Raw genomic sequence first — 23,330 nt, 5'->3', positions numbered from 1 at the left:
ATAAAGAAAGCTGAGCACAGATGAATTGATGCTTTTGAGCTGTGGTGTTGGAGAAGACTCTTGAGAGTCCCTTGGACTTAAGGAGATCCAACCAGTCAATCCTAAAGGAAATCAGTACTGATATTCATTGGAAGTACTAATGCTGAAGCTTGATGCCAAGAACTGACTCATGAGAAAAGACCCTGATGCTAGGAAAGACTAAAGGCAGGAGGAGAAGGGGACGACAGAGGAATGAGAAGGTTGGATGGCATCACCAACTCGATGGACATGAGTTTGAGCAAACTCTGGGAGATGGTGAAGGACAGGGAAGCCTGGCATGCTGCAGTCCATGGGGTCGCAAAGAATTGCACACAATTGAACTGAACTGAAACCCAGGACCAGCTTGGAGGAAGTCTCAATCTCAGTGGGGCTGAAGCTTCAGTCTGATGCTCCAGAATATAGCTATCAGCACCCCCTGAAAAACTTTTAGAATAATGTGGACAATGAATGAATGACAATTTATCAGAAAAACTACAGAGAGAGGAGCCAAATTCAGTGAGACCAAGGGACAGGAATCATTGATCTGCCTGAGGAGTCCAAAAAGGCTCTGCTAGTGAAGGATGTGGTGTAACTTCAGCCTTGACAGAGAAGGTGTTTGCCTTAAGCACAAGTTGGGAAAGGAGCATTGTAAACAGAGGCACCAGTATTAATAAGAGCAAGCAGGTGTAAAATTACTAATTGGGGCTGGAATAAGTGACAAGAGATGCCCCTTCCAGACATGGCTGCATATCATGTAATTCCCAGGGGCTGGGGGTGGGTGGAGCCACGGAGAGACTGAAACATTGAATCCTAGTGAATTGAAAGAAAAAGCTCTCGAATTTGACATTATGACTAACAGGCTCGTCCTATTTAGCCTCATTTAGATTCATTCTCATATAGAGACAAAATGAGCTTAATCATTTCAGTAAATGCATTTTCAAAAGCCTCAGGGAAATGTAGGGCTTGGGTGCCAATCTGCCCAGGTCTAAGGCTCAGGAGGGAACCTGGGTTCCAGCCAGTGTTTATATCACCTGCAGATCAGGTGTGGGAAGCATCTCCTGGGACACAGCAGAGTGTCCCAGCCCCAGCCACAGGACACAATTCATCCCCCTCTGGCCGGGTAGTAGCCTCTCTGCCTGTACCCTGCCCCCAGCAGAGAAGACAGAGGCTGGGCGGGCGCTTTGGGGGCTGCATAAGGAGAGGGCTGCCCCCAAACCTGCTGACTAAGGCGCCACAAGGTGCCGCAGCAAGCGCAGTCGGGGAGGCCCCGGTCTCCAGTATTTGCCCCTGCTCTCAGGCCATTTCCTGCTCAGATTTGGGAATTTTCAGACCCAGAGGGAAAGTCCCTCGAGACAAATATTAGAAAGAGAGAGAGAGAGCGCGCGCACCGGATCCGCCTGGAGAGCGCGGAAGGAAAGACCAGGCTCTGTCCAAAATACGCGCGCTGGAGGGCGGGAGGCGGCGGAGCCCGCGTTGCTTTCTTGAAGGCTTTGGCTTTGAGCGCAGCACGCAGGGCGACTGAAGACGAACGGAGAAGACCGGCCCGCTGGGTGGGGGCGGGGAGGCGTTCAGTGGGCCTCCGCAGTGTGTGTGTCTGTGTCAGTGCGCCCGCGCCTGTGTGTGTGCGTGTGTCTGTGTGTCTGGCGCCTGGCCAAGGTGATTTCCCATAAACCACATGCCTCACAAGTCCGCTTAAAAGGCTGTGCCGAGGAGCTGGCCAGTGGAGCCCGGCTAGGGGAAAGTGAAAGTTTGTCTGGGTGCTCCGCGCGCCGCCGCGGGTCCCTCTACACTCCCGGGTCAGCAGCGCGGCCCTCGGCCAGGGCGCGGACTCTGCAGCGGCCAGCGATCAAGGCAGCGAGCAGCAGAGCGAGGGCGGCCGACGCGCCCGGCCGGGACCCAGCTGCCCGTATGACCGCGCGGGGCGCCGCCGGGCGCTGCCCTCCCACGGTAAGCGATCGCCGCGGCGCCGGGCCGGGGCCGGGCTGGGACTGGAGCTTGGCGGCGCGGCGCGGCTCCTCGGAGCCCACTGCCCCAGCGCGCGCCGACTGCCGAGGCTCTTCCGTCCCCCCGGCACCGGGCCCATATTTGCACGCCGACTGCGCGAGGCCCCTTTTGCGCTAGGGCTGGGACCAGAGGCGGCCCTGCAGCTGCTCCTGGGGCTGCGGCACCTCTTTGGGGAAGAGCAGACTGCTTAGCCCATTGCAGGGAGAGGCACGCAGAGCCACCTGCGGGCAAAGGAGAGGGGTTTGCAGTCAAGGGGCAGTAGCTCCGTCCTAGACTCTCTCCACCGCCAAGGGACAGGCGGAATGGCTGTGCGCCTGAGGGTGGCGCCTGCCCAGGGGGCATTCCACACGGGCCATACGCATGCTTCTAGGTCCTGCTGGGGAGTGGGTGCTTCTGAATGGGGAAAGTTCAGGTACCATCCAGCTTATAGAATGCAAGGCAGAAGGAAGGAGCCCGGGCAAGCCACTACTTGTTCCAGCTCACAGACAGGAGCTGTTGGGCATTTGGGTGGCTGGGTCAAGTCCGTTTTGTGGGGGATGGGGGTACCAGAGTTGCCTGGTGCCGGCTCTGGATCTTCCTGCAGATTCAGATTCAGTTAGTTGGTAGCTCCTGGACTTGATGATGGTAGAGGAGGTGGAAGGAAGGTTTGGGGTTGCAGAACTGTGGACAGGGGCTGCGGGCTGTTCACCACTGCCCTGCCCTAACCATGGGCTGTAGCTGGGGCAGCTGCTAGATGATGCAGAGTGACTCCATTAATGAACAGTAAGTGGTCTCCCAATGGGTTTGCTTCTGAGGAATTCTAGAGGAGAAACCTGGTGTAGGGGGTGGGCAGCGAGAGAAACAGGAAAATATTCAGAGGATAAGGGAGGGAGGTTGCAAGTAGGGTGATAGGGACCAGCCCTTCCACGAGGAGGAAGAGCCAGCTGAGAGAGATGAGATTGGGGTTAGGAGGGGAAGTCAGGAAGGGTGAGGTGATGGACAACAAGACAAATAGGGGCTGGAAGTGAGAAATGGTGAGGAAAGAGGAGGAAGGTAAATGTGGAAGGAAAGAGGCTGATTTTAGACAGGGGCAGCCTGAGGGTCCACTCATGCTAAGGTCTCTCCAGGGACTGTTTTATCGGGGAATTTGGTACAGGGTGAGAAGCAGGTGAGGATGGGTGGCTGGGCTGAGATGTCCCAGAGTCTCTCTGAGCCTGAAGCAAAGATTCCTAGGGCTGCCCCAGAGGCCAAAGCTGGTGGGTGGGAAGAAGAAAGGAGGGGGGAGAAGAGCCAGGCCAGCCAGGCGCGAGCTAGAGTGTTAACCCTTGGGTACCTGTCCAGCTCCTCCTCTGAGGCCAAGTCAAGGCCCCAGGTGCTGGGGTGGTCCCCTTTGGCCACCTTCAAAGTCAGCCTCCCACATGGTGGCTGTACACTCCCCACACTGATGCCTGAAATAACCTCAGAAACCAGGCAGCCCTTGGGGTTAAGCATTGCCCCCTCCTGGCTGCCCTCGAACATCAATATCTTAAACTGTCAGTGGCAAGGCTGTCTTCCTGAGCATCCCCTTCCCCATGGGCCCTTTCCTCCAAACCACTGACACCTGAGGCTTGAAGCCTCAGGGGCAACCAGCCTGGGGCAGAGACATACCTTCTGCATGGCCCAGTTTCCTCCCGTGGGGCCTGAACTGCAGGTTCCTGAGGGCTGGCACAGCCATTCCCACCCAGAGCTCCCTCCTCAACAGGGCCCAGTGCTCCCTCCATGACTCTTCTCCCTCTTCCACAGTCTCCCTCTCCCAGGTCAGACCAGGACCCTCACCAGACCCTGGTGCTGATCAGCACTGGGCCATCCTGAGCCTCTTTCCCCCAGGCCCCTCTTCCCCCTCCTCTCTCTGCCATCAACTCCCCCCCCCCCCCCCCCACCTCCCCACCAACCCATCCACCCCCCTCCCCCATCTTTGAAGGTCTTACTGTGGCCCCTCCTCCCTGCAACCTACCTGGAGCCCAGCCAGGGCTTCTCCTCCCTGGTAAGAGCTGACAAACATTTTAGGCTTTTAGTTGTATGTAAATCAGCATGTTGTTGTGGGCTGTTTCACAGCCTCCAGTGTGCTATTTGTTTGCACTATTTGTCTGAGCATCTGAATTAAAAGGCAGAGCCCAGAACCCAGGAAGGTACCAACCCACACCCCACCTTGACAGCATTTCCCCAGACCTGCCAGGAGGTGACATCCATCTGGAGAGAGACAGCCCAAGGGTCTTTCTCTGCCTCTGGCTGGAGAAGCAGGTACCTAGAGCCAGGGAGAGGGCTAAGCGGACTTTGGCAAGGAGGAAGGAAGTGGAAAGACAGGGTGTCAGGAGCTCGTCCATCACTCTGGGGACAAGCAGCTACTGGCTCAGGGGTTGCTAAAAGAGGGGAGAGATCTCAGAAAATGTTCTTGCAACGATAAGAGCTGTCAGGCTGGATGCAGAGCCTGATGGAGCTCCGATAGGCAGGTGCCAGCCAGGGATGGTCTAGAGTTGGCACTGCTGCCTCTGATTAATCAGTTGGGCTCTTTTTGACACACAGCCCCAGGGCTCCAAAGGTCTGTGATGCGGGATAGGTTCCCAGTGAAACTGAGTTTGGGCCCCTGGTTTTTCCATTAGCAGAGCCAGACATGCGTGGAATCAGGTAGCAGGAAGGGCTGGGCCCAGAGAGATGTCTCTGGCTCCAAGTGTGGAAGCCAGCCAGTGTAGGAACATGAACTTGAGAGGAGTGGGCAGCTCCCAAGATGCCTGGCTCAGTGTTTGATGTTACAGAGTCAGAATAATGGGTAGAAGCAAGTCCTGCATTAGAGGAGTTTCCTGTGTGACTGGCATTTAGACTGGTAGGCACAACTCCCATGTCCTCATTAGAAGTTCAGTGTGTAGAATGGCTTGGCCTGGGTTAATCTGGGAAAGCTTCTTGGAGGAGATGACATTTGGGTTGTTATCAAGGGAGAGCAGGGTTGTGCATGGTTCTTAGGAAATCTTGAGGAAGGTGGCTTTGGGAATGGTGTATTCTGGGATGAGAGGCCGAGCCTGTAGCACTGTAAGTCTGAGGTCCTTGTTTTTCCATCCTCAGCAGGGCAGGGTGGTTCCTGGGGAGTGTGAGAAAGCTGGGGAAAAATGATGCCCTCTCTATCGCAGACATGGCTGGGCCCTCTGCTGCTGCTGCTGGCCTGTCTCCTGGTGAGCAGTGTTGCTACCAAGGAGGTGTCGGAGAACTGTAGCCACATGATTGGGAACGGACACCTGTTGTTCCTGCAGCAACTGGTGAGTGTGTGGTCCTGCCTACCCCAGGTTCTCCCCACTGGGGAAACGGAGGCAGGGAACAGGGCCAAAGAGAGGGGTTGTAGGCAGAGGAGGACGGCCGTGCAGGATGTGGCTTGTGGCTCCCAGTAGCTCCACGAATGTTCTTCTCATTGAGCTTCTAAAGGTCAATGCCTCTGACCCCACCCCCATCCCCAATCCTGAAGCCCTTTCCAGCTCTCCTGCAGGCGGGGGACAGGGTGGGCTTCTAGCTGGTTGCCTGGGCTAACTATGGCCTAGAATGTCCATCAAGGACTCTGAAAAGGCTTATAGAGCCTGCTGTCCCTTGATGGGATGCTTCCCTTCAGGAGCCAGCCCAGTCTGCCTTCTGTGTCCAAATGTTGCCTCTAGCTCCTGGGCTCCCAGATGTGCCGCCAGCCTGGCACCAGGGCCTCGGCCAGGTTTGGAAGGGAGGCTCCCAGCTGACTCCCAGCCCTACCCCGACACTTCCCTGGCTCTTGCCCGAACCCTGGGGCTGGGATGGCCTGCTCACCCGGGCCTTGAAGGAGCCCATGCCTCACCTTCATCAGGCCAGCATAGATGTCAACAATTCCTAGTGTGGTTCAGCCAAGCAGAATCAGGTTGCTGTCATGGCTGCTGTCCCGCTCAGAACAGAATTTGCCATCCCTCTGGCCAGGAAGGCAGGGTGGAGCCCCACTGGCTAAGGTCAGCTCCAGGGCCTTTAGTTTGGGGCCTGTGGGCTGGCCTCTTGTCTCTCTTACCCGCTATGCTTTTCCTCCTGTATGTAGCTGCTGTAGCAATACAAAGTAGACTAAGAATTGCTGCATTCTTTGAGGCTCAGAATCACAGAACCACAGCTCTGAAGGGCAGCAGGGGCTGTAAGGGCATCTAGCCCCAGTCTGTATATATCCTGAATTCCTAGAGCTTGTCTAACCTCTGCTTAAATTCCTTCCAGGACAGGGAGCTCACTACCTCCCACAGGAGATTATGTCCTCTATGCTGTATTAGACAGTTCTTCCTTATAACAAACTGGCATCTGTCAGACTTCATAAAGTAGGAGGTACAAGACCGAGGCTTCTTGTTCTTCTCCATCCCTCCCCTGGCCATATGGAAGTCACAGGTCTTCCCCTAACCTTAGCTCTGTCTTCTCACATATGGTTGGGGGAGATGGATGAGGATCAAACCCCAGGAACTCTAGTCCCTATTCTTAGGCAAGCTCATTGGAACTGCAGACACCTGCCACCACTAGCCTGTTCTCTCTTACAGATTGACAGTCAGATGGAGACCTCGTGCCAAATTTCCTTCGAGTTTGTAGACCAGGAGCAGTTGGTGAGTTATGGCTGTTTACAAAACCCATGGGCCCATATGTATGCACTTACCAGTGTGGGTGTATGTGGGCAGGAGAAATCCTAGAGGTGCTCAGGGTATGTGTATGAGGACCCCAGGGTGCCCAAGTCTGGGGTGCCAGGGTCCAGGGTTGGTCAGGGTCCTAGGCTCAAGTCCCCTGCTGTGCCCTTCTCCTGGCTTGGCACATGTCAAGGACTTACAATGTGTCAGGCACTTTTGATCCCGACTATGTGGTTCACTCATCTTGTTTATGAAAGGTCAGGGGAGAGGGCATAGCTCAGAAGTGGAGGCCTGATTTGAACCCAGGAAGGCAGGCTGTAAGGCCTAAGGCAAACCAATACTTCTTCTGGGTCACATGGTTTGCTTAAGGACGTCACCTCCATCTAACAGCCAGACCAGCAACCAAGGGGATCAGTCCAGCCCTTTCCCTCTTCCTCCTTATCCCACGCCCAACCAGATACTGAGTGATGCTGGTTCCTCAGCATCTCTGGGTTCTGGGGCCCCACCCCATCAGTTGTTTGGACAGTTTCAAGAACCTCCTAAATGGCCTCCTCTCCTCCTGTGCGCTCCTCATCCCACCACTGGGGGGAGCTCTCTGAACCACAACTTGTTATCTTCACTGCCTTTCCTGAACCTGGAGACCCCCTCACTCCAGGGGAAAGCCTTGGTTGTCTAGTCTGGGTTTACAAGTTCCAGTCCCCATCACACAGCCCAACCCACTACCCCCTTTCTGTGTTCCTTCCTGCCTCCAAGCCTCTGCACATGCTCTTTCTGATGCCTGTAATGCCTTTCCAGCTGTCCCCACCCCAGGTTTTATGCCACATCTATTCATCTTCTTGCCTGACACAAAATCACCATCATGACCAGGGTTTGCTCCCATCTCTGAGCTTCTGCACACCTGACCCACACATACTTCCATTAGCACTGGAGACAAATCTTACAGCCCAAGGAGTAACCTCAATGTTCCACTCACTTGCTCACTCCCACCTCACCAAGCATTTACTACAAGGAACCTATTGGACCAGGGACTAGGAATACAGAGCTAAAGCAGAGTCTTCATTGAGGCATCCACCATCTTTTTAGGGAGACAAAACACTAAGGTTGTTCTTTGGACCCTGGGGTAGTCTCCAGTACCCCTGTGGCTGGGAAGATTAGAAGGAGCCGTATGGTAAAGAGCTTCTTGTGAAAGCAAGCCAAAAGAGGGTCAGAGACAGAAAAAGAGAAGTTCCTCAGAACCCACCCTACCTATGCACCTTCAATCTGAGCTCACCTTTCAGAAATCCAAGCACTACTCTGGTCAGAGTCCACATTTCCTTCCCTCTAGGAAAGGGAAGCAGTAGGGAAGGCAATCCCCAGTAGTGTCAGATGCCAACAAGGGAGAGTGAAAGCCAGCTGAGGGCCGTGTTCTCTGTCTTCTGGAGTGGATGGTCCTCTCCTCAGGAGCAGTGGTCGGGCAGTCTGTCTGGGAGGGGGCATCCAGCACAGAGCCTGGGCTCCCGAGTGGCATCAGCCAGGTCATAAACTCCAGGTTGTTACTTTCCAGGATGATCCCGTGTGCTACCTTAAGAAGGCATTTCTCCTGGTGCAAGACATAATGGAGGATACCATGCGCTTCAAAGACAACACCCCCAATGCCAAAGTCATTGTCCAGCTCCAGGAACTCTCTCTGAGGCTGAAGAGCTGCTTCACCATGGACTATGAGGAGCAGGACAAGGTAGGAGGGTCCTGGAGCTGGGAGCACTGAGGGAGAGAGGGCAGAGGGCAGCTGCGGTGGTACCACCCCGCCTGTAAGCACAGAGATGCTCACTGGCCTCACCCCAGGTCCTTGCTCACTTGTGCTCTCACTCGCGTATTCCTTCCACAAACCTTTGCGGAGGACTCACTGTGCAGGACGGATGGTACTAGGCCTTGCTGATGTTCCTCATGAGCAGGAACTGCATGGTTCCCAGCCTCTGGGAGCTTATAGTTAAGTGAGGGTGGCAGTCACTAGACAAACAATGACACAAGTAGATAGAATTTTAACCCATGAGGACTATTCGTTCATCCAACAAAGAATCAATGAGTGTCTATTGTGTACCAGATGTTGTTCTAGACTCTGGGGAACAGCTGTGATCAGACAAAATTCCCCACATTCATGGAGCTTAGATGTGAGGTTGGTGAGACAGTTAACAAAATACGTAAATAAAGTAGAAGTAAAGTGGCAATAACTGCATTGCAGAAAGCAAACCAGAAAGTGAAGACCAGAGGAGGTGAGGGAGAGAGCCAGGAAGAAGTATGTGGGGCTCCAGAAGAGAGAAATGGGACTCGGATTTAAAAGGCAGTGGGGAAGAAGAGACAGGGAAGGCTTCTGAGTAAAAAGTTATTCACTCGGGGTTCAAAGATGAGTAAGAGTTAGGAAGCGTGAAAAGTGGTCAGAGTGTTCCAGAATAGAGAACGCTGGGCACAGAGCCCTAAGTGAGCGGGAGCACACACATTCAGGCCCTCCCAACGTGGTTGGCATGGCCAAGGCCTGGGAGTGAAGGCAAGAGAGCCACGGAGGTGGGAGCCTGGGTCTCCCAGCTGGGTGACCCAGATCGGCTGGGTCGAAAAAAATGTGGGATTTTGTTTAAACTGTGAATGAGTGAAGTTGCTCAGTCGTGTCCGACTCTTTGCGATCACATGGACTGTAGCCTACCAGGCTCCTCCATCCATGGGACTTTTCAGGCAATAGTACTGGAGTGGGTTGCCATTTCCTTCTCCAAGGGACCTAGTCTAACTTGCGCTGTGAGACCATTCTGGCTGCTGTGCTGGGAAGGGTGTGTAGGGATCAGGGATGGAGGCTGCGCAGCCAGCAGGAGACGCAAGTCCAGGCGGCTTGGACTAGGTTTGTGCAGTGAAGGTGAGGCCAGGGGACACCTTCTGAGTTCAGAGAAAGAGCTAGGGGATTTGGCAACGCATTGGCCATGTGGAGCTGAGGGAAGAGAAGAATGACAGTGGTTTTGTCTGCAGCCCATAGAGTTCTGGTGATGCTGAAGTGGGACAGAGCAGGTTTGGGGGAAGGGCAGGAGTTTCAGGCTGGGGCACACTATGCTTGAGATGTTTGTGAAATGACTGAATGGAGATGTTGAGTAGGTCGCTGGGTGTACGAATCTGGAGTTTGGCTGGTGATTGACAGACGGAAGCAGTGTCGGTCTGAAGGTCATCTGTGAAGCTAGGGGTCTTCATAACATTGCCAACTGTGAGAAGAGAAACAGGCCCAGGAATCTCAGCATTTATTTAGAAGTCAGGCACAGGAAGGGGGCCTGGCAAGGAGACTGAAGAGCTGCATAAGGGGTGGGAGGAAACCCAGGAGAGCGTGAGATCACCGAGCCTATGTCAAAGAGCGTTTCAGGATGGGAAGAGTAGTCACCTTTATCAACTGGGGTTTGAGATGTCAAGCAGGAGAAGCGCTGAAAAGTGTCTGGTGGATTTGGCAATGTGGATGTTGGAGGCAGGTGCCAGAGCAAGTGGACAGAGAGTGAGGAAGTGGAGACAGCACTGTGGAAGAACCTGGCTCAAAAAAAAATGTAGAAAAAGAGAGCTAGCTGGAGGGAGGGTGGGATGGAGAGAGGAAATATTTCTAAATAGGAGAAGTATTAGATCTGTGGTTTTCCAGGGTTGAGGTTCATAAGAATCATCTGTGGAGCTAGTTTAAAATTCAGATTCCTGGACTTCCCTGGTGGTCCAGTGGTTAGGACTCACACTTCTACTTCAAGGGGTGTGGGTTTGATCCCTGGTCAGGGAACTAAGATCCTACATGCTGCATGGTGTGGCTAATAATAATAATAAAAGCAAAAGGAAGTCTTCATTTAAAAATTTCCAGTTCCAAAGCACCTTTCCTTTTAAACAAATAAAAACTCAAATAACTTCTAGTAAAAAAAAAAAAAAAAACACAAAAACTTTTAAATGCAAATTCCCAGTATGTACCCCTAGAAAGTCTGATTCACTAGGTCTGTGGGTGGGCCTTGGAATCTTGTATTTTAGCAAGCCACCTGCCCTGCACATTGCAGGGATGCTGGGAGGTGGGGAGCAGGTGAAGCTAGAGGAGCAGGTCTCCTGAGGAGCTGGCAGGGGAGGGATTCAGAGCTCGGAAGGTGAAAAGCCACTGCCTCTGTTGAGACAGATAGACACCAGGACATTCTGTCCTTGTTTTCACTGTGATGTATGAGGTGAGGTATGAAGAGCACAGATATTTTGTAAGAAAGACAAGAGGAAGAGAGCTCACCTCTTCCTTACAGTTGCCTTGTCAGGGAGGCAGGCAGGGATTGTCGTTTTGATTTGACAAATGAGGAGATGAGCCCAAGCTGGAAAGTTCGTTTGGCCAGTGTTGCTGAGTTGGTGAGTAATGAAGCCAAGCCCGGGGCTTCCCATTCCTGCATTCCTCTCTCCTTTATCTGATAAACATTTACTGAGGACCTACTGTGCACAGCCCCTGGGCATCCAGTGGTGCTTTCAAGAACTTCAGTGCCTAGTAAAGCCCATAGTTCTTCCCTGTGCAGCTCAGTTTAAGGAAGGACTCGGGTTCATCAGCAGGCGGGCTATAGATGCGATGAAGCCATGGGCGCAATGTCTGGGGGCGAGTGGAATGCCAGCCTGCGGAAGTCAAGTGGAGGTGGGCAGCCTAGTAAGGAGACTGAGATGGAGCAGCTCAAGGGGAGGGAGGAAAACCTGGAGTGTGATGTTCTCAGAGCCCCAGTGGGCATGGGGAGCCTAGGTCCCATGAGCAGAAGAGAAAATAGCAGCTCCGCAGACAGGACTGGGGCAGTCTGGGCTCTCCTGTCAAGATACACCAATGCCAGAGAAGGATCCACAGCCCTATGGCCTCCTCCAGGCCTTTCTCCTCACACAAAGGATGCTCTTTCTAAAGGATTAGAGTCTTAGGCTCCACCCACCTCCCCAACATGCCCCAGAAGTTTTCTTTGCTCTGTGGATAAGGTTAAGGTTCTTGACAAGGCCAACAAGGCCCCACAGGACCTGGTCCTCTCTGACCTCTCTCCGCTGCATCTCTGGCCACTCTCCTCCTAGATGGCTGTGCTATAGCCTACTCTAGCCTTCTTTTTCATCTTTTAACATTTCAGGTTCTTTCTTGCACAGTCTATTCCCACCACCTGGACAGCTCTCTCCAACCCCACCTCCTTTCCTTGTTAACTCTTGCTCATCTTTTAGTCAGTTCCTTGGGGATTCTCCCAAGTCCTCATTTAGTTCCACTTGTTATACACGCTCAGATAATTCTTCTTAGGACTCACTGCACTTGTAACAATGCTGGTGACCCGATGGACTCAATGTCCAACTTCACCAGGGACCACCTCTCTCTCATTCGTTACACGATTTCCAGGTAGTTACCATATGCCTGGCACATAACTATGTGCTAAATGGAGCCATGAATAAATGATAAATCTCACCACCTCAGGACATAGGGGTCCTACAAACAAGGGTAGAGGGCAGGGAGAAAACAAGAGAAAAAGAAGACGGATGTGAGAAAGGCCAAGGGAGTGTGACAAAGAAGCTACAGACATGGGACCAGTGCTTATTCTCATCAAGGGGGCTCTGCTCTCCTTCCAGGCTTGTGTCCGAACATTCCATGAGACGCCTCTCCAGTTGCTGGAGAAAATCAAGAATGTCTTTAATGAAACAAAAAATCTCCTTAAAAAGGATTGGAACGTTTTCAGCAAGAACTGCAACAACAGCTTTGCTAAATGCTCCAGCCATGGTAAGCATGTTGGAAGGGGCCAGCAAGTGTGGGGCTGGGGCAGGGTGAGTGGAACAGAGGTGCATCGGGTTGGGGGGGGTGACACATCGGGCTGGAGGGACCCCTGGGAGGCAGCCTGGCTGCTACTCGTGCTCCTGTGTATGTAGACGTGCTTGTTTTGTGTACGTCTGTGGCTTCGTGTACCTCTGAGTGGTCCTAGGCACATGTCTTTTCCGACATGTGTGTGCATGCACGCCTACGTATGTCTGCATGTTGAGGCATCAAGAAGGATCAAGCTGGTGGCTGTGAGACCAGGGCGTGGAAAAGGGGGCCTTCTCAGAGAGCCCTGTAGGCATGGCAGCTTTCCCACTGGCTCTGCAGGCTGGCTGAACGTATGGGGGGTTCCGTGGACACAGCAGAGGTTCCATCCGGGAGTCAGGGCTTGCTCCAGGAGCCCTGCTGTGAATCACCAGGATAGCCTGGCTCCAGAAGTCCCCAGGATGCCTTGAGTGTCCCCTCAAGGGACAAGATTGGATTTGAAGTCTGAGCATCATTCAAACCCGGGCAGCGCTGGCCCAGCTGCGCACACATGTACCCTGCATTGTCCTCGTCTCTGCGTCCTGTGCCAATGTACCCGCCTACATTCAACCCTGCTCCCCGAGGCAAGGGCTGAGGCCCTGCGGCCTGCCAATGGCCAAGTCCAGTCTCGTCGCTTCAACCCCAAGGCCTCAAGCCTTGGCCACATGCCAGCCCCAGCCTGCTCCCACCTGTGGTCGTGGCTGCGTAGCCCCCTGCTGTGCATGAAACCCCCCCCCCCCCCACCTTGCGGCTTTCCAACCAACAGTGTCTTGGGGGCTTGAGGGTGTCTTGTGTTGGAGGCCACTACTCAACATCTTGGCTGGCTATTGTCACCCCTGGCTTGGCATCTGGCCAGCTGGATCTCCAGAAAGGGCAGTTTTCTGGTCTTCCCTGACCCCATCCCCCAACCTGTGTGTCTAAACCCCACTCTTTGCTCTTTTCTTGCAGTTTGTTCCTTTCCTGTCTAAAGCCTGTGTCATGAGCATTGGCTCCAGTCCTGTCCTCACCTCAGCCCCAGGGCTGAGTTAGGGCCTGAGGGGACCCCCCAGACCCACACCCCATCTCCATCCCTCTGGGAAAGCTGTGCTGGAGGCTGGTGACTCTATCTCCTCCCCATCCTTCTCTCTCCTTCTCTCTGTGGTTCTTTCAGATGTGGTGACCAAGCCTGATTGCAACTGCCTGTACCCCAAAGCCACCCCTAGCAGTGACCTGGCCTCTGTCTCCCCTCAGCAGTTCCCCACCCCCTCCACAGCCCCTATGGCTGGCTTGACCTGGGCTGACTCTGAGGCAACAGACGGCAGCTCCCTCTTGCCCAAAGAGCAGGCCCTTCGCACAGTGGACCCGGGCAGTGCCAAGCAGCGACCACCCAGGAGCACCTGCCAGACCTTTGAGTCGCCAGAGACTCCACGCGTTGAGGGCCACCCCACTGGAGATTCTCCTCAGCCTGGTCCTTCGGTTGGAGCCCCTGTCACTGGGATGGAAGACATTCTTGACTCTCTGCTGGGTGCTAACATGGCCCTGGAAGAGGCCTCCGGAGAGGCTAGTGAGGGTCCTATGCCCCAAGGGGCAGAGTTTTTCTCCTACAGTCTGGGAGGACGCAGGGTCCAGACAGAGCCTGCCAGCCCCAGTCACATCCTCCCAGCATCTTCAGCACTCTCTGGATCAGGAAAAGGGCTGCGGCTTGCGGATGCAACTAGCACACACCTGCCCACACTGGGCCCCATGAGACCCACGGAGGCCTGGAGTCACACACCTGAGAAGACAGACCGTCGCTCTGCCTCGCCCAGAGACCACCAGGAGCCAGGCTTGGCCAAGACCCCAGCACTGCGCCCGAAAGGCCTCAGCAGTCCCTCCGCCCCCTCTTCTCAGCCAAAGCTCCCCAGAAGCCATTCCGGGGGCCACGTGCTGTCCCTTGGGGAGCTGGAAGGCAGGAGGAGCACCAGGGACCGGAGGAGTCCCGCAGAGCTGAAAGGAGGACAAGCAAGTGAGGGGGCGGCCAGGCCCCCGGCCCGTTTTAACTCCGTTCCTTTGACTGATGCAGGCCATGAGAGGCAGCACAAGGAAGCCTCCGACCCCCAGCTCCCTGGTTTTGTCTTCCGCCTGCTGGTGCCCAGTATCATCCTGGTCTTGCTGGCCGTCGGCGGGCTCCTGTTCTACAGGCGGCGGCGGCGGGTAAGAAGAGCCCCATGGGGGAGAGGAGGGCGGCTCGTGGGGTGGGGCAGAGCCTGGGCGCAGGAGCAGGGCAGGGGACGACTTGGGTTCAGGCTGGGTTCTTCAGACTCTGAGAGACAGGAAGTTGATTGAGCACAGAGGGTGGGAGGTGCAAGTGGAGGGTTTCTTCAAGAATGGGGAAGGCTCAGGCTGCAAAATCGGCCGGAGGGACGCTGCAGAGAAGTAGGAGACATTCTTCCTGGGCTACAGCGCGGTGAGAACCCAGACAGGAGACGGAGGAGGAAAGTGATGCTTGTGCAGGGCAGGGCATCCCTGGAGACTATGCAGAGCGGTGGAGGGGTAAGGAGTCCCGGGATAGGAGCAGCCTCTGGAAGCCCTCTGGCCCTCTGGCTGAGGGAAGACCTGGGCAACTCACTCATAGAGCCCCAGGGCAGCCCTGCCTGAGGATAGGGCCCCGGCCCCCCACCCTCCCCCAGCTCCTCACTGAGCCAGCTCTTTTCTGCCCCCAGAGCCATCGAGAGCCACAGATGGTAGATTCTCCCATGGAGCAACCAGAGGGCAGGTGAGAATTTGGGGGAGGGGGCTCTGGTAGGCACGGGGGGAGGGGGGCTGTCTTGGCATCTATTTTCCATCTAGGTTTGGAGGAGACTTTCTGCCGCTTGCTCTAAGGAAATGAAGCTCAGAACAGGATGCGGGGGGTGGGTGGCGAGAAGGAAGCATATCTCTTCTTCCCTAGATATCTGGGATTTTTCCTAATTTCTTCTTAGGGTTAGGCAGTTCTGGTCTCCCGAATCTGAGAGGGCTGGAGCATGCGGGTGAGGGTTTTGGGGTTCCCTCACTCCTTGGCCTCTGCTGAAGTCTTACACCAGCCCTGTGCTCTGCCCACAGCCTCCTGACCCAGGAAGAGGACAGACAGGAGGAGCTGCCAGTGTAGACAGAGTCCTAAGGTAAGACGCTGATCTGGAGCTCTCGCCGCTCCTTAAAACTGGTTACACCCAAACTTTCCACTCACCCTAACTTGCTTGTGGTACCACCAGCTCCCCTGAGGCTCCCACCCTTGACTCCCTTCTCTCTCTCTCCTACTCCCTTTTCCATCCAACGCCAAGTCTGGCCAACCCTCTTCTCCCCGGGTCCTCAGGTCTCTTATCGCGACTTCACTCCCTCCACCTGAGGGCAGGTACTATTAATTCTGAATCAGGCTACTATTTCTGCATCCAGCTTCGACTTTTGCTGCCATCTTTCATCCCAAAGCAACCACACTGTTTGTGCAAAGTCTTCAGCCTCCAGGGGAATTTCAGCAGCTCTGCATCACCAACCACTTCAACTCAACATTCTCAGCTTGGCTCCCAAGTTCCTCCAGCAGCAGCCCCTCACACACATCTCTTGCCAGCTTCCTCTCTGTGTGCACCCTGATTGGAGCCTTCCCCCCAACCAAGACCATTTCTGCCTCCCTGCTTTTAGATCCATGGAGCGATAGAAGCATGGTCCTAGAAGGGCTCCCGGGGGTCATTTGGTCTAGAATCCCACTGCAGAGAGGCCTCCCCTGTCTGCATCCCTGATGGGGAGTCAGCTTGCTTCTGGTTACACACTCTCAGCCACAGGCAAGCTCCTTGCCCTGTCCCAATAGCACCGTGGGGAAGTCCTTCCTTATTTGAATGTAATTGGCTTCCTGCCCCCTCCCCATCATGAGAGCCTTCCAATATTTAAACTCACGTGTCCATGTCCCCTTTAAGAATTCTCTAGGCTAAGGGTGGCCAAGACCTTCAAACACTCCTTATATGATGTGGTTTTCAGACCCCTCACCACCCTGGTCATCCTCCTTTGGACACACTCGTTTGTCAATGTTCCTCTGAAAATGTGACTCTCAGCTCTAGACATAGTGCTCCCTGATATTGTCTGACCAGCTCAGAGTTCAGAGGGACTGTTACCTTCCTTGATATGGACAGTGTTTTTCTATTTGTACCAATTAAGACTGCATTGCTCTTTTGTTTTGTTTTTTTTAACCACCATATCATTCTGTTGTCATATGTTAAACTTGTGGTCTATTGAACCCCCTAGTTCCATTTCCCCTAAACCTGTGGACTCTATCCTGTTCTTGGAGAACTTAATTTTTTTTTTTAACCAGTGTGCAGGAATTTATATTCATCCTTGTTAAAAACCACCTTGTTGGTTTCAGCCCCTCACCCGAGCCAACTGAAATTGTTTTGAATCCTAATTCTGTATTCACAGTCCTCCCAGCATGTTTCCTGCACATCAGTGAGTGTCTTCTGTTGTCCTCACCCATGTATTTGATAAACATGTGACTCTTATCACTCCTCACCCCTGGCGCCCCAATTCCAGGCACTCCACAGCCCTCCTCCCTTCCTTCCCCTCAAACCACAATCAGCCTGCAGAAATCAGCTCTTCCTGATGGTCTCCATCATCCTCTGGTTGCTCCTTTAGTTCCTACTCATCTTTTTTGTATTTAACTTGCTATATTGATTTGCACTTCCTTGGATGTTGTTTATTTTCATACATTTTAAAATCTTTATGCGTATGAGTACCCTTAAGGAGTCTGTAAGCCCCTGAAGCACAGGGACTGTGTCTTCTACTTTTTTTGCATTTTTTTTTCTACCCTAAGTCCTAAACAGAGAGGGCCTCTTCATGCTTCATACTAAGAACTCGATAGATGTTGACTGATTAGCTTCAGGGCTGACTGGCTGATTGACCCTGGCTGGCTGTCTCTAACTGGCCAGCCTTCTGGTTGACCAGTTAACTAGCTAACTAGTTGATTCTGACTGGCCGACCAACTGGATAGATGACTCTGACCAACTAACTAGCTAGTCACTGCCTAACTAGCTAGTTGATTGATGAAGCTGATTGGCTAGCTGGCTGCTTGCCTAAATTGCAGATTGGCAGGCTGGCCCATTCATGTTTCTAGTCACACCCATGCCAAATGCAAGCCAGCACTTCAGGGCCTTCTAGTGTGTAGAATGACAGGTCTGGGCCACTCCTACAGAGATAGGGTATCTGCCAAATGCTTAAAACCAGGGGAGCCTATTTAGAGAACAGTATCAGACAGTAAAAGCATCTGCCTACAATATGGGAGACCCGGGTTCGATCCCTGGGTCGGGAAGATCCCCTGGAGAAGGAAATGGCACCCCACTCCAGTACTCTTGCCTGGAGAATCCCATGGCCGGAGGAGCCTGGTAGGCTACAATCCATGCGGTAGCAAAGAGTCAGACATGACTAAGCAACTTCACTTCCTTTCTTTCTTTAAGATATAATACATGTGGAACACATGTGAAAGAGATAACACTTCCCGGGGTCCACCTTGTAGGTAAGGTGGACTCAAATGGGTCAGATGGGACACTGGCAGGGCTGTAAGAATGAGGCAGACCCCTCAGAACTGGCAAGCAGAGGATGGAACAAGGTCCCTGGGGACTTCACGACTCAATGCTGTACCACCCTCTGACTGGTCGCCCACCTCCCTCCTTGGCCTTGGCCTTCTGCCTACCTAATCTCAGGCCCTCCCAAGCTTTCTTCTTCCTCCCCTGAAGATTTCACTTATAGAGTGATCCAGGGCCAGGGCCACATACAGACCCCTACTTGGATCCTGCCCTAAAGTGGTCTCCAGGCCAGGCAGCAGGAGCCTTAGGGCCAACTGAGACTGCTGCCCTAATGAGAGGGGGAAACACAGAGGCAGAGGTATAAGAGAGGGACCCTCAGAAAGGAAATGTGGACCCTGACCCCTCCACTCCAAGGAACCAAGAAAGAGGGGCAGTGGGCTGGAGCCTGCCCACTTGGTTATTCTTCCCTTCTGGCCCCAGCAGGGCCTGTGGCCCAGCCATACCGAGCGTGGCTCATGTCCAGTTTATGGTCTTCCCCGCCTGCCTTCCAGAGCATGGGAATGGGCTGGGAGCCAGAAGCTATGGTCCCATCTTTCCTCCTTATCCATCACGGGTTTTGCTGGTAGGGCCCAGGGATAGTCAGGGAGGGAAGCTCCGCACAGGGTCCAAAGTCAAACTGTTGGATGGAAGCCAGGGGATTTCTGCTCTGGGAACAAAGCGTTCTGAAGACAAGGATGGGGGAAGGCTGGGAGACAGCAGGGCCCTGACTCCTATGCATGATGCAGGGAGGCAAGTCCCTTGGCCCATCCGGAAGGAGGCTGGCTTGCTTAGGGCTTAGCAGGCCAAATGGCAGGGTGGGAGTTTCCTTGTCTGGAACTGCCCCCAGTTCTTTCCCTTCAGATACCTCTGCCCTGCTGCCCTGAGTATTGTGTGTGATGACCTCTGTGATGAATGGTGTGGAGTGGGAATGAGAAAATCCTCTTCTTGGCTAGAGTTAGCAGGATTCGCTCTTGATTTTTTTAGACCAAAGATAGTGAGATGGTATTGCCTGGGGTGAGGGGTGCATCTAAGGACACTCAAGTGCCCCCTTCCCTCCTTGGTAGACCCCTCCACTTGAGTAACGCCCATCCCAACTCCGCTCAGACCTCTGCCAGGCCCTGTTACCTCCCCCGTGGTCCCTAGTTCCCCAGGAGGAGGTAGGAGGTGAGGCCAGTCTGTTCAGCGGCTTGGGCTGCTGCCAGAGAAAGCTGCCCAGGGCCCTTGCGGTGTCTGGGGTGGCGGGGAAGGCTAAGGAAAGGATGGGAGGAAGTCCTGTCTGCAGCAGCCCACAGGAACGCTCTAGTTCGCCCACCCATGTCCTCAGCGACCCCTCCCTTGACTCCCACTCAGCTGACAGCCTTTCTTTCTCTCCCCTACAGATGGGCACACAGGACAGTCTCTCCATGGGAGGAGATACTGTGGGGACGGCCGCCACCACCCCTCCCCAACCATTCTCCCGGGAATGTGGCCTGCCCACCATGAGAGCTCCTGGACTCGGGAGAGCAGGGCTAGACCAGAGCAGCCAGGCTGGGGCTCCTCTGCCCTTGACCCTCAGACTCTGGACTGACTAAGAGAGGGCCGGAGGATGCCCCCAACGCTGCTGATATTTATCAGGGGCCCTGGAGGCTCCCATCCGCTTAAGGAAGGCTGCCAAGCCCGGCTGGGGACCCTCTGTCCCTCAGGGGCTGTGTCCTCTGCCCATTCCCCTCTAGGGATCTGGAGGCCCACGGGACATGGGAGAGCAGGGTGGGCACTGAGGAATGGAAGAGCCCTCGTGTCAGAGGACCTGCCTGCCGCCAAGGGATTCCAGCACCGACAAGCAGGGACTTGTCTCCAGAGAGAGAAGCATGAGATTCACAGGGCGGGACAGCGTTGTTGGATTTCCCGTAAAGGCGTGTAGCCCAGAAGACGGGAAGAGAAGGCCTCTGGGCCTGCTGGTCTGCACTGATCGCCCGGGGCGGGTCTGTACCCTCCACTTGCCTCTGTGCCCTCTGTCGGCAGCCAGGCAGAGAGGGGATGCCAACCCGGCCCTCAGGACCTGCCTGGCCTGGCTCGCGATGCCCAGGGCAAGACCAGGCGCTGGCCTCTGCCCCGCCGTCCCCCAGGGCCTGCCAGAGCTCCTCCAGGAGGCCGTGCAGAGCCTCTCCTCTGAAGGAAACCATCGCACTGTGAATACTGAACCTGCCTGCTGAACAGCCTGCCCCATCCATCCTGGAGAGCAAACACCTGTCCGTCCTCCCCCTCCTCCAGCCTCTCCCCAGCTTCCTGCACTGAGCGCCCGAGCCGGCCTCGCCTGTCGACTGAGGGAGCCCCTGAGCCCTGACCTTCTGCTGACCCGGCTCTGACTGCCTGGGATGGATCAGGGTGGGAGAGTTTCCCGGGGCCAGCAGCCAGAGCTGGTCTTTAGGCTGCGTTGTTCACCCAGGTTTCTGCATCTTGCACTTTGACATTCCCAAGAGGGACATGACTAAAGAGAGGGCGAAAAGGAGGGGAGGGACTGACACAGAGAGAGACTGCAGGGTGATCTCTGATGGCAAATAGGTCTTTGAAATTGACGGCCTGCCCCTGAGGTGTGGCGAGGGGTCGGCACCCCTGATCCCCTCCGGCCGGCCTCTTTCCCTGTCCAGGCCCCTGCTCCCACCACAGTCCAAAGGCTGCTGTCAGCAGACACCTGGGCTGAGCGGTGTCTCTGTCAGGAGCCCGGGAGGCAGTGACCCCCTCCAGCTCTCTTCCCACCCCTCACTAGTATCATCTCTCTAACCAGGTGAGCCAGGGTGGGAGAGGGACTCGGAGAGCCCAGGCAGCTGCTTCCGGTCTGCCTTGAGGGCCTCAGCTCCCTGGACTGGCCAGTGGCTGCGACTCTGAGTTCTGGGCATCAGGTGACAGGCCAGTAGACTGCCCTCAGCCTTTGTGCTACTGTGTCCCTCCTCTCCTGCTGCTCCGGGCCCGCCACCAAGAGATCCTATTGGACTTGGCCGCTGGACCGGGGCCTATGAGCTTCCCTTCCTGCCCTTGAAAGTGAGGGTCCTTTGGTCCCTGCCTGCCCTGTTGCTATCAGTTGAGGAATGGGCAGTGTAGAACTTTCCCCAGGAGGCCCGTTTTCCTAGTCACAGACTCTATATTTGTTACTAAAAACTCTGTATTTAAAAGTGGAAGGGAGAAAAAAAAAAACCACAGAAAAAACATTCCTCCCTCACTCCCCACCCCTTGAACGTATAGTATTTTAAAGATCAAGAAAGCGAATCCAACCCATCACAGAAACTGTGCGCTCTTGGTGACCCAGGAGTGGGAGGGGCCCCTGCACCCCCTCTGGGTGGCTACCCGGCTGCCTGCACAGGAACCCTTCTTTTCTCTGAGAAAGTCGAGAGGGAACATTGGCTCACACACTGTGAGATTTTGTTTTTATACTTGGAAGTGGTTGATTTATTTTATATGAAGTCATTTAAATATCTATTTAAAAAATAGGAAGCTGCTTTTATATTTAATAATAAAAGAAGTGCACAAGCTGCCATGTGTGAGTCATGGAAAAAGTTGCTTTTGGGGTGTGGATGGCAAAAATGGGGGGGTGGGGGGTGGGGGGTGCCGGGAGCTACTGGGGGAGCTCCAGCTCAGAAAGCATTTTTCAAAATACTTGGGGAAGGAAGGTTGTCTCCAAGTTCCATTCTTGTTACTAAAACCTCCTGCATTATCGCTGTCCCAAACACATTCATCTGCATATCCGTTTAGGAGGAAAAACGGACAAAAACCAGCCAAACCTCATGCCTGGCCACCAGCCTCTGCCCCAGCACAGCCTAGCCCAGCCCAGGAAAACGGCTGGTTGGGCTCTGTCCAAGGGCCCGAGGGCCCTGTAAAGATGAGGCTCCTTGACCACTGAGCTCTACTGTCCAGGTCCTAGCAGGCTATGAAGTGAATGAGCCCTGTCTGTGGACTGGGAACAAGGTGAAGTTGGCAGAAGGAAAGAGAGCCAGCAAGTTTTGTGAGTGGCCCTAAGTCCTGAGCTTCCTTCTGGAGAGGAGACCAAGGATGCAGCCTTTCAGGGACAGCAGGGTGCTGGGAAGGTCCAGAGTGACTGAAGGCCCAGCAGAGCCCAAATACACACTCCTGGCAAGGCTGGGGCAAGGCGGCGGCGGGTGGGGGGAGCCTCCCCACTGCTAAGAGTATTGAATCAATGGTTCTCAACCCTGGCTCTTCTGAAACTCACTTGGGTTGTTTCCAAAAAGACTGGTACCAAAGTCCCATCCTAGATCAACGAAATTGGAATCTCAGGCACCAGGCTTCTAAAGCTTTCCAAGACATTTCAAGGGATTCACATGTGATTTAGAATCAGAAGCATGTAGAGCTGCATTATGTGATGTGATGGTTATTTGGGTTTAAATTAATTAAACTGAAATAAAAGCAAACATTTAGTTTTTTTGTAGTACTAGCCACACTTCAAATTTGAATAGCCACATGTGTCTACCATGTTGGATAACACAGAAACAGAGCATTCGTATCGTCTCCAAAATCACATTGGACAGCACTAAGTGAAAGCTTGGGTCCCCGGACTTAGGAAACCAAGGTTTTAGGGTAAGAATGGGCACCAAGCGAACATGCCAGAGACCAAGTATCCAGGCAACTCAGTTACATCTCTCTGTGTCCCAAGTCACTACTACCACACTGTCTCGCATCATTTCTCTTAAGCTAACTCTTCCCTTTCTATCCAAAGCTCCTCAGAAAAGATTTTTGAAGAAACTTATTCATGCTTTTTTCCTTCAAGTCCCAACTTAGAAGTCACCTCCTCGGAGAAGCCTTCCCAGCCTGACCCATATCCCGGAGGCCCACCCTGGCTCAATTCCCTTCTCCCCTGTGCTCCCACAGACTGAGGGCCTGTCTATTTGTCCCACCAGGCCACTGACCATGACAGGAACTGTGCTGCATCCTTCCTTGCATCCTAGTGCCTGAGAGTATCTGGCACACAGTGGGTGCTCAATAGATGTGCATCAAACAGCTAATACTGAATGCATGAACAAAAGTATAGTAAGGTAAATTCTGGCCAGATTTAATGGTGACCTTTTCTAGGGGCTTTCCTGGTATTAGCCAAATGGAATATATTTCTAATGACTACAACTCACTAGCAGAAGAGATATTTTCAGCAGGTGTCCCCAGCTTCTGCTGGAGATGAGGCAGTTAAAACCCTAACTGATCCCTGTGCAGCAGATAGAATGCATATTTCAAGGTCTTTAAGCCAGAGTTGGCAAATAAACAAACAAATGCCCCTGTCCCTCACTTTCCTTTCTGGAGGCCCCGGGAGAGATCCAGAAATCTCAGTAGGCCTTTCCTGGGCTTCATGTGCTGCAGGCACTGCTTCAGTTGTATCTGTGGAACACTATCAAC

At 53.9% G+C, this 23,330-nt stretch overlaps 1 protein-coding gene across 2 annotated transcripts; it reads left to right on the top strand.

Moving 5' to 3' along the window:
- The first annotated feature begins 1,409 nt into the window (after window positions 1–1,409).
- Window positions 1,410–21,466, top strand: CSF1 (colony stimulating factor 1). Of its 2 annotated transcripts, none has more exons than XM_043877300.1 (9): window positions 1,410–1,965; window positions 5,163–5,288; window positions 6,552–6,614; window positions 8,176–8,346; window positions 12,213–12,360; window positions 13,568–14,589; window positions 15,099–15,151; window positions 15,478–15,536; window positions 19,337–21,466. In XM_043877300.1, the coding sequence occupies exons 1-8, from the start codon at window positions 1,927–1,929 to the stop codon at window positions 15,521–15,523; spliced, it is 1,668 nt and encodes a 555-aa protein (XP_043733235.1). In that variant the 5' UTR covers window positions 1,410–1,926; the 3' UTR covers window positions 15,524–15,536; window positions 19,337–21,466. The 2 variants fall into 2 exon arrangements, with proteins under 2 accessions (XP_043733235.1, XP_043733236.1); XM_043877301.1 differs by having other exon boundaries at window positions 1,412–1,965; window positions 14,459–14,589.
- Window positions 21,467–23,330: the final 1,864 nt, after the last annotated feature.

The sequence above is a fragment of the Cervus elaphus genome, chromosome 20 (assembly GCF_910594005.1).
Source record: "Cervus elaphus chromosome 20, mCerEla1.1, whole genome shotgun sequence".
In the NCBI taxonomy this organism is placed as follows: Eukaryota; Metazoa; Chordata; class Mammalia; order Artiodactyla; family Cervidae; genus Cervus; species Cervus elaphus.
Note: the sequence above shows the minus strand (reverse complement) of the source record. Positions and strands in the feature narration are given on the sequence as shown.

Bases quoted from the DNA above. Each gene is read 5' to 3' on its own strand.
- CSF1 (XM_043877300.1), top strand. From the start codon at position 1,927: ATGACCGCGCGGGGCGCCGCCGGGCGCTGCCCTCCCACG. The intron at 1,966-5,162 runs GTAAGCGATCGC...TCTCTATCGCAG, and splicing joins CCGGGCGCTGCCCTCCCACG to ACATGGCTGGGCCCTCTGCT. The intron at 12,361-13,567 runs GTAAGCATGTTG...TGGTTCTTTCAG, and splicing joins TGCTAAATGCTCCAGCCATG to ATGTGGTGACCAAGCCTGAT.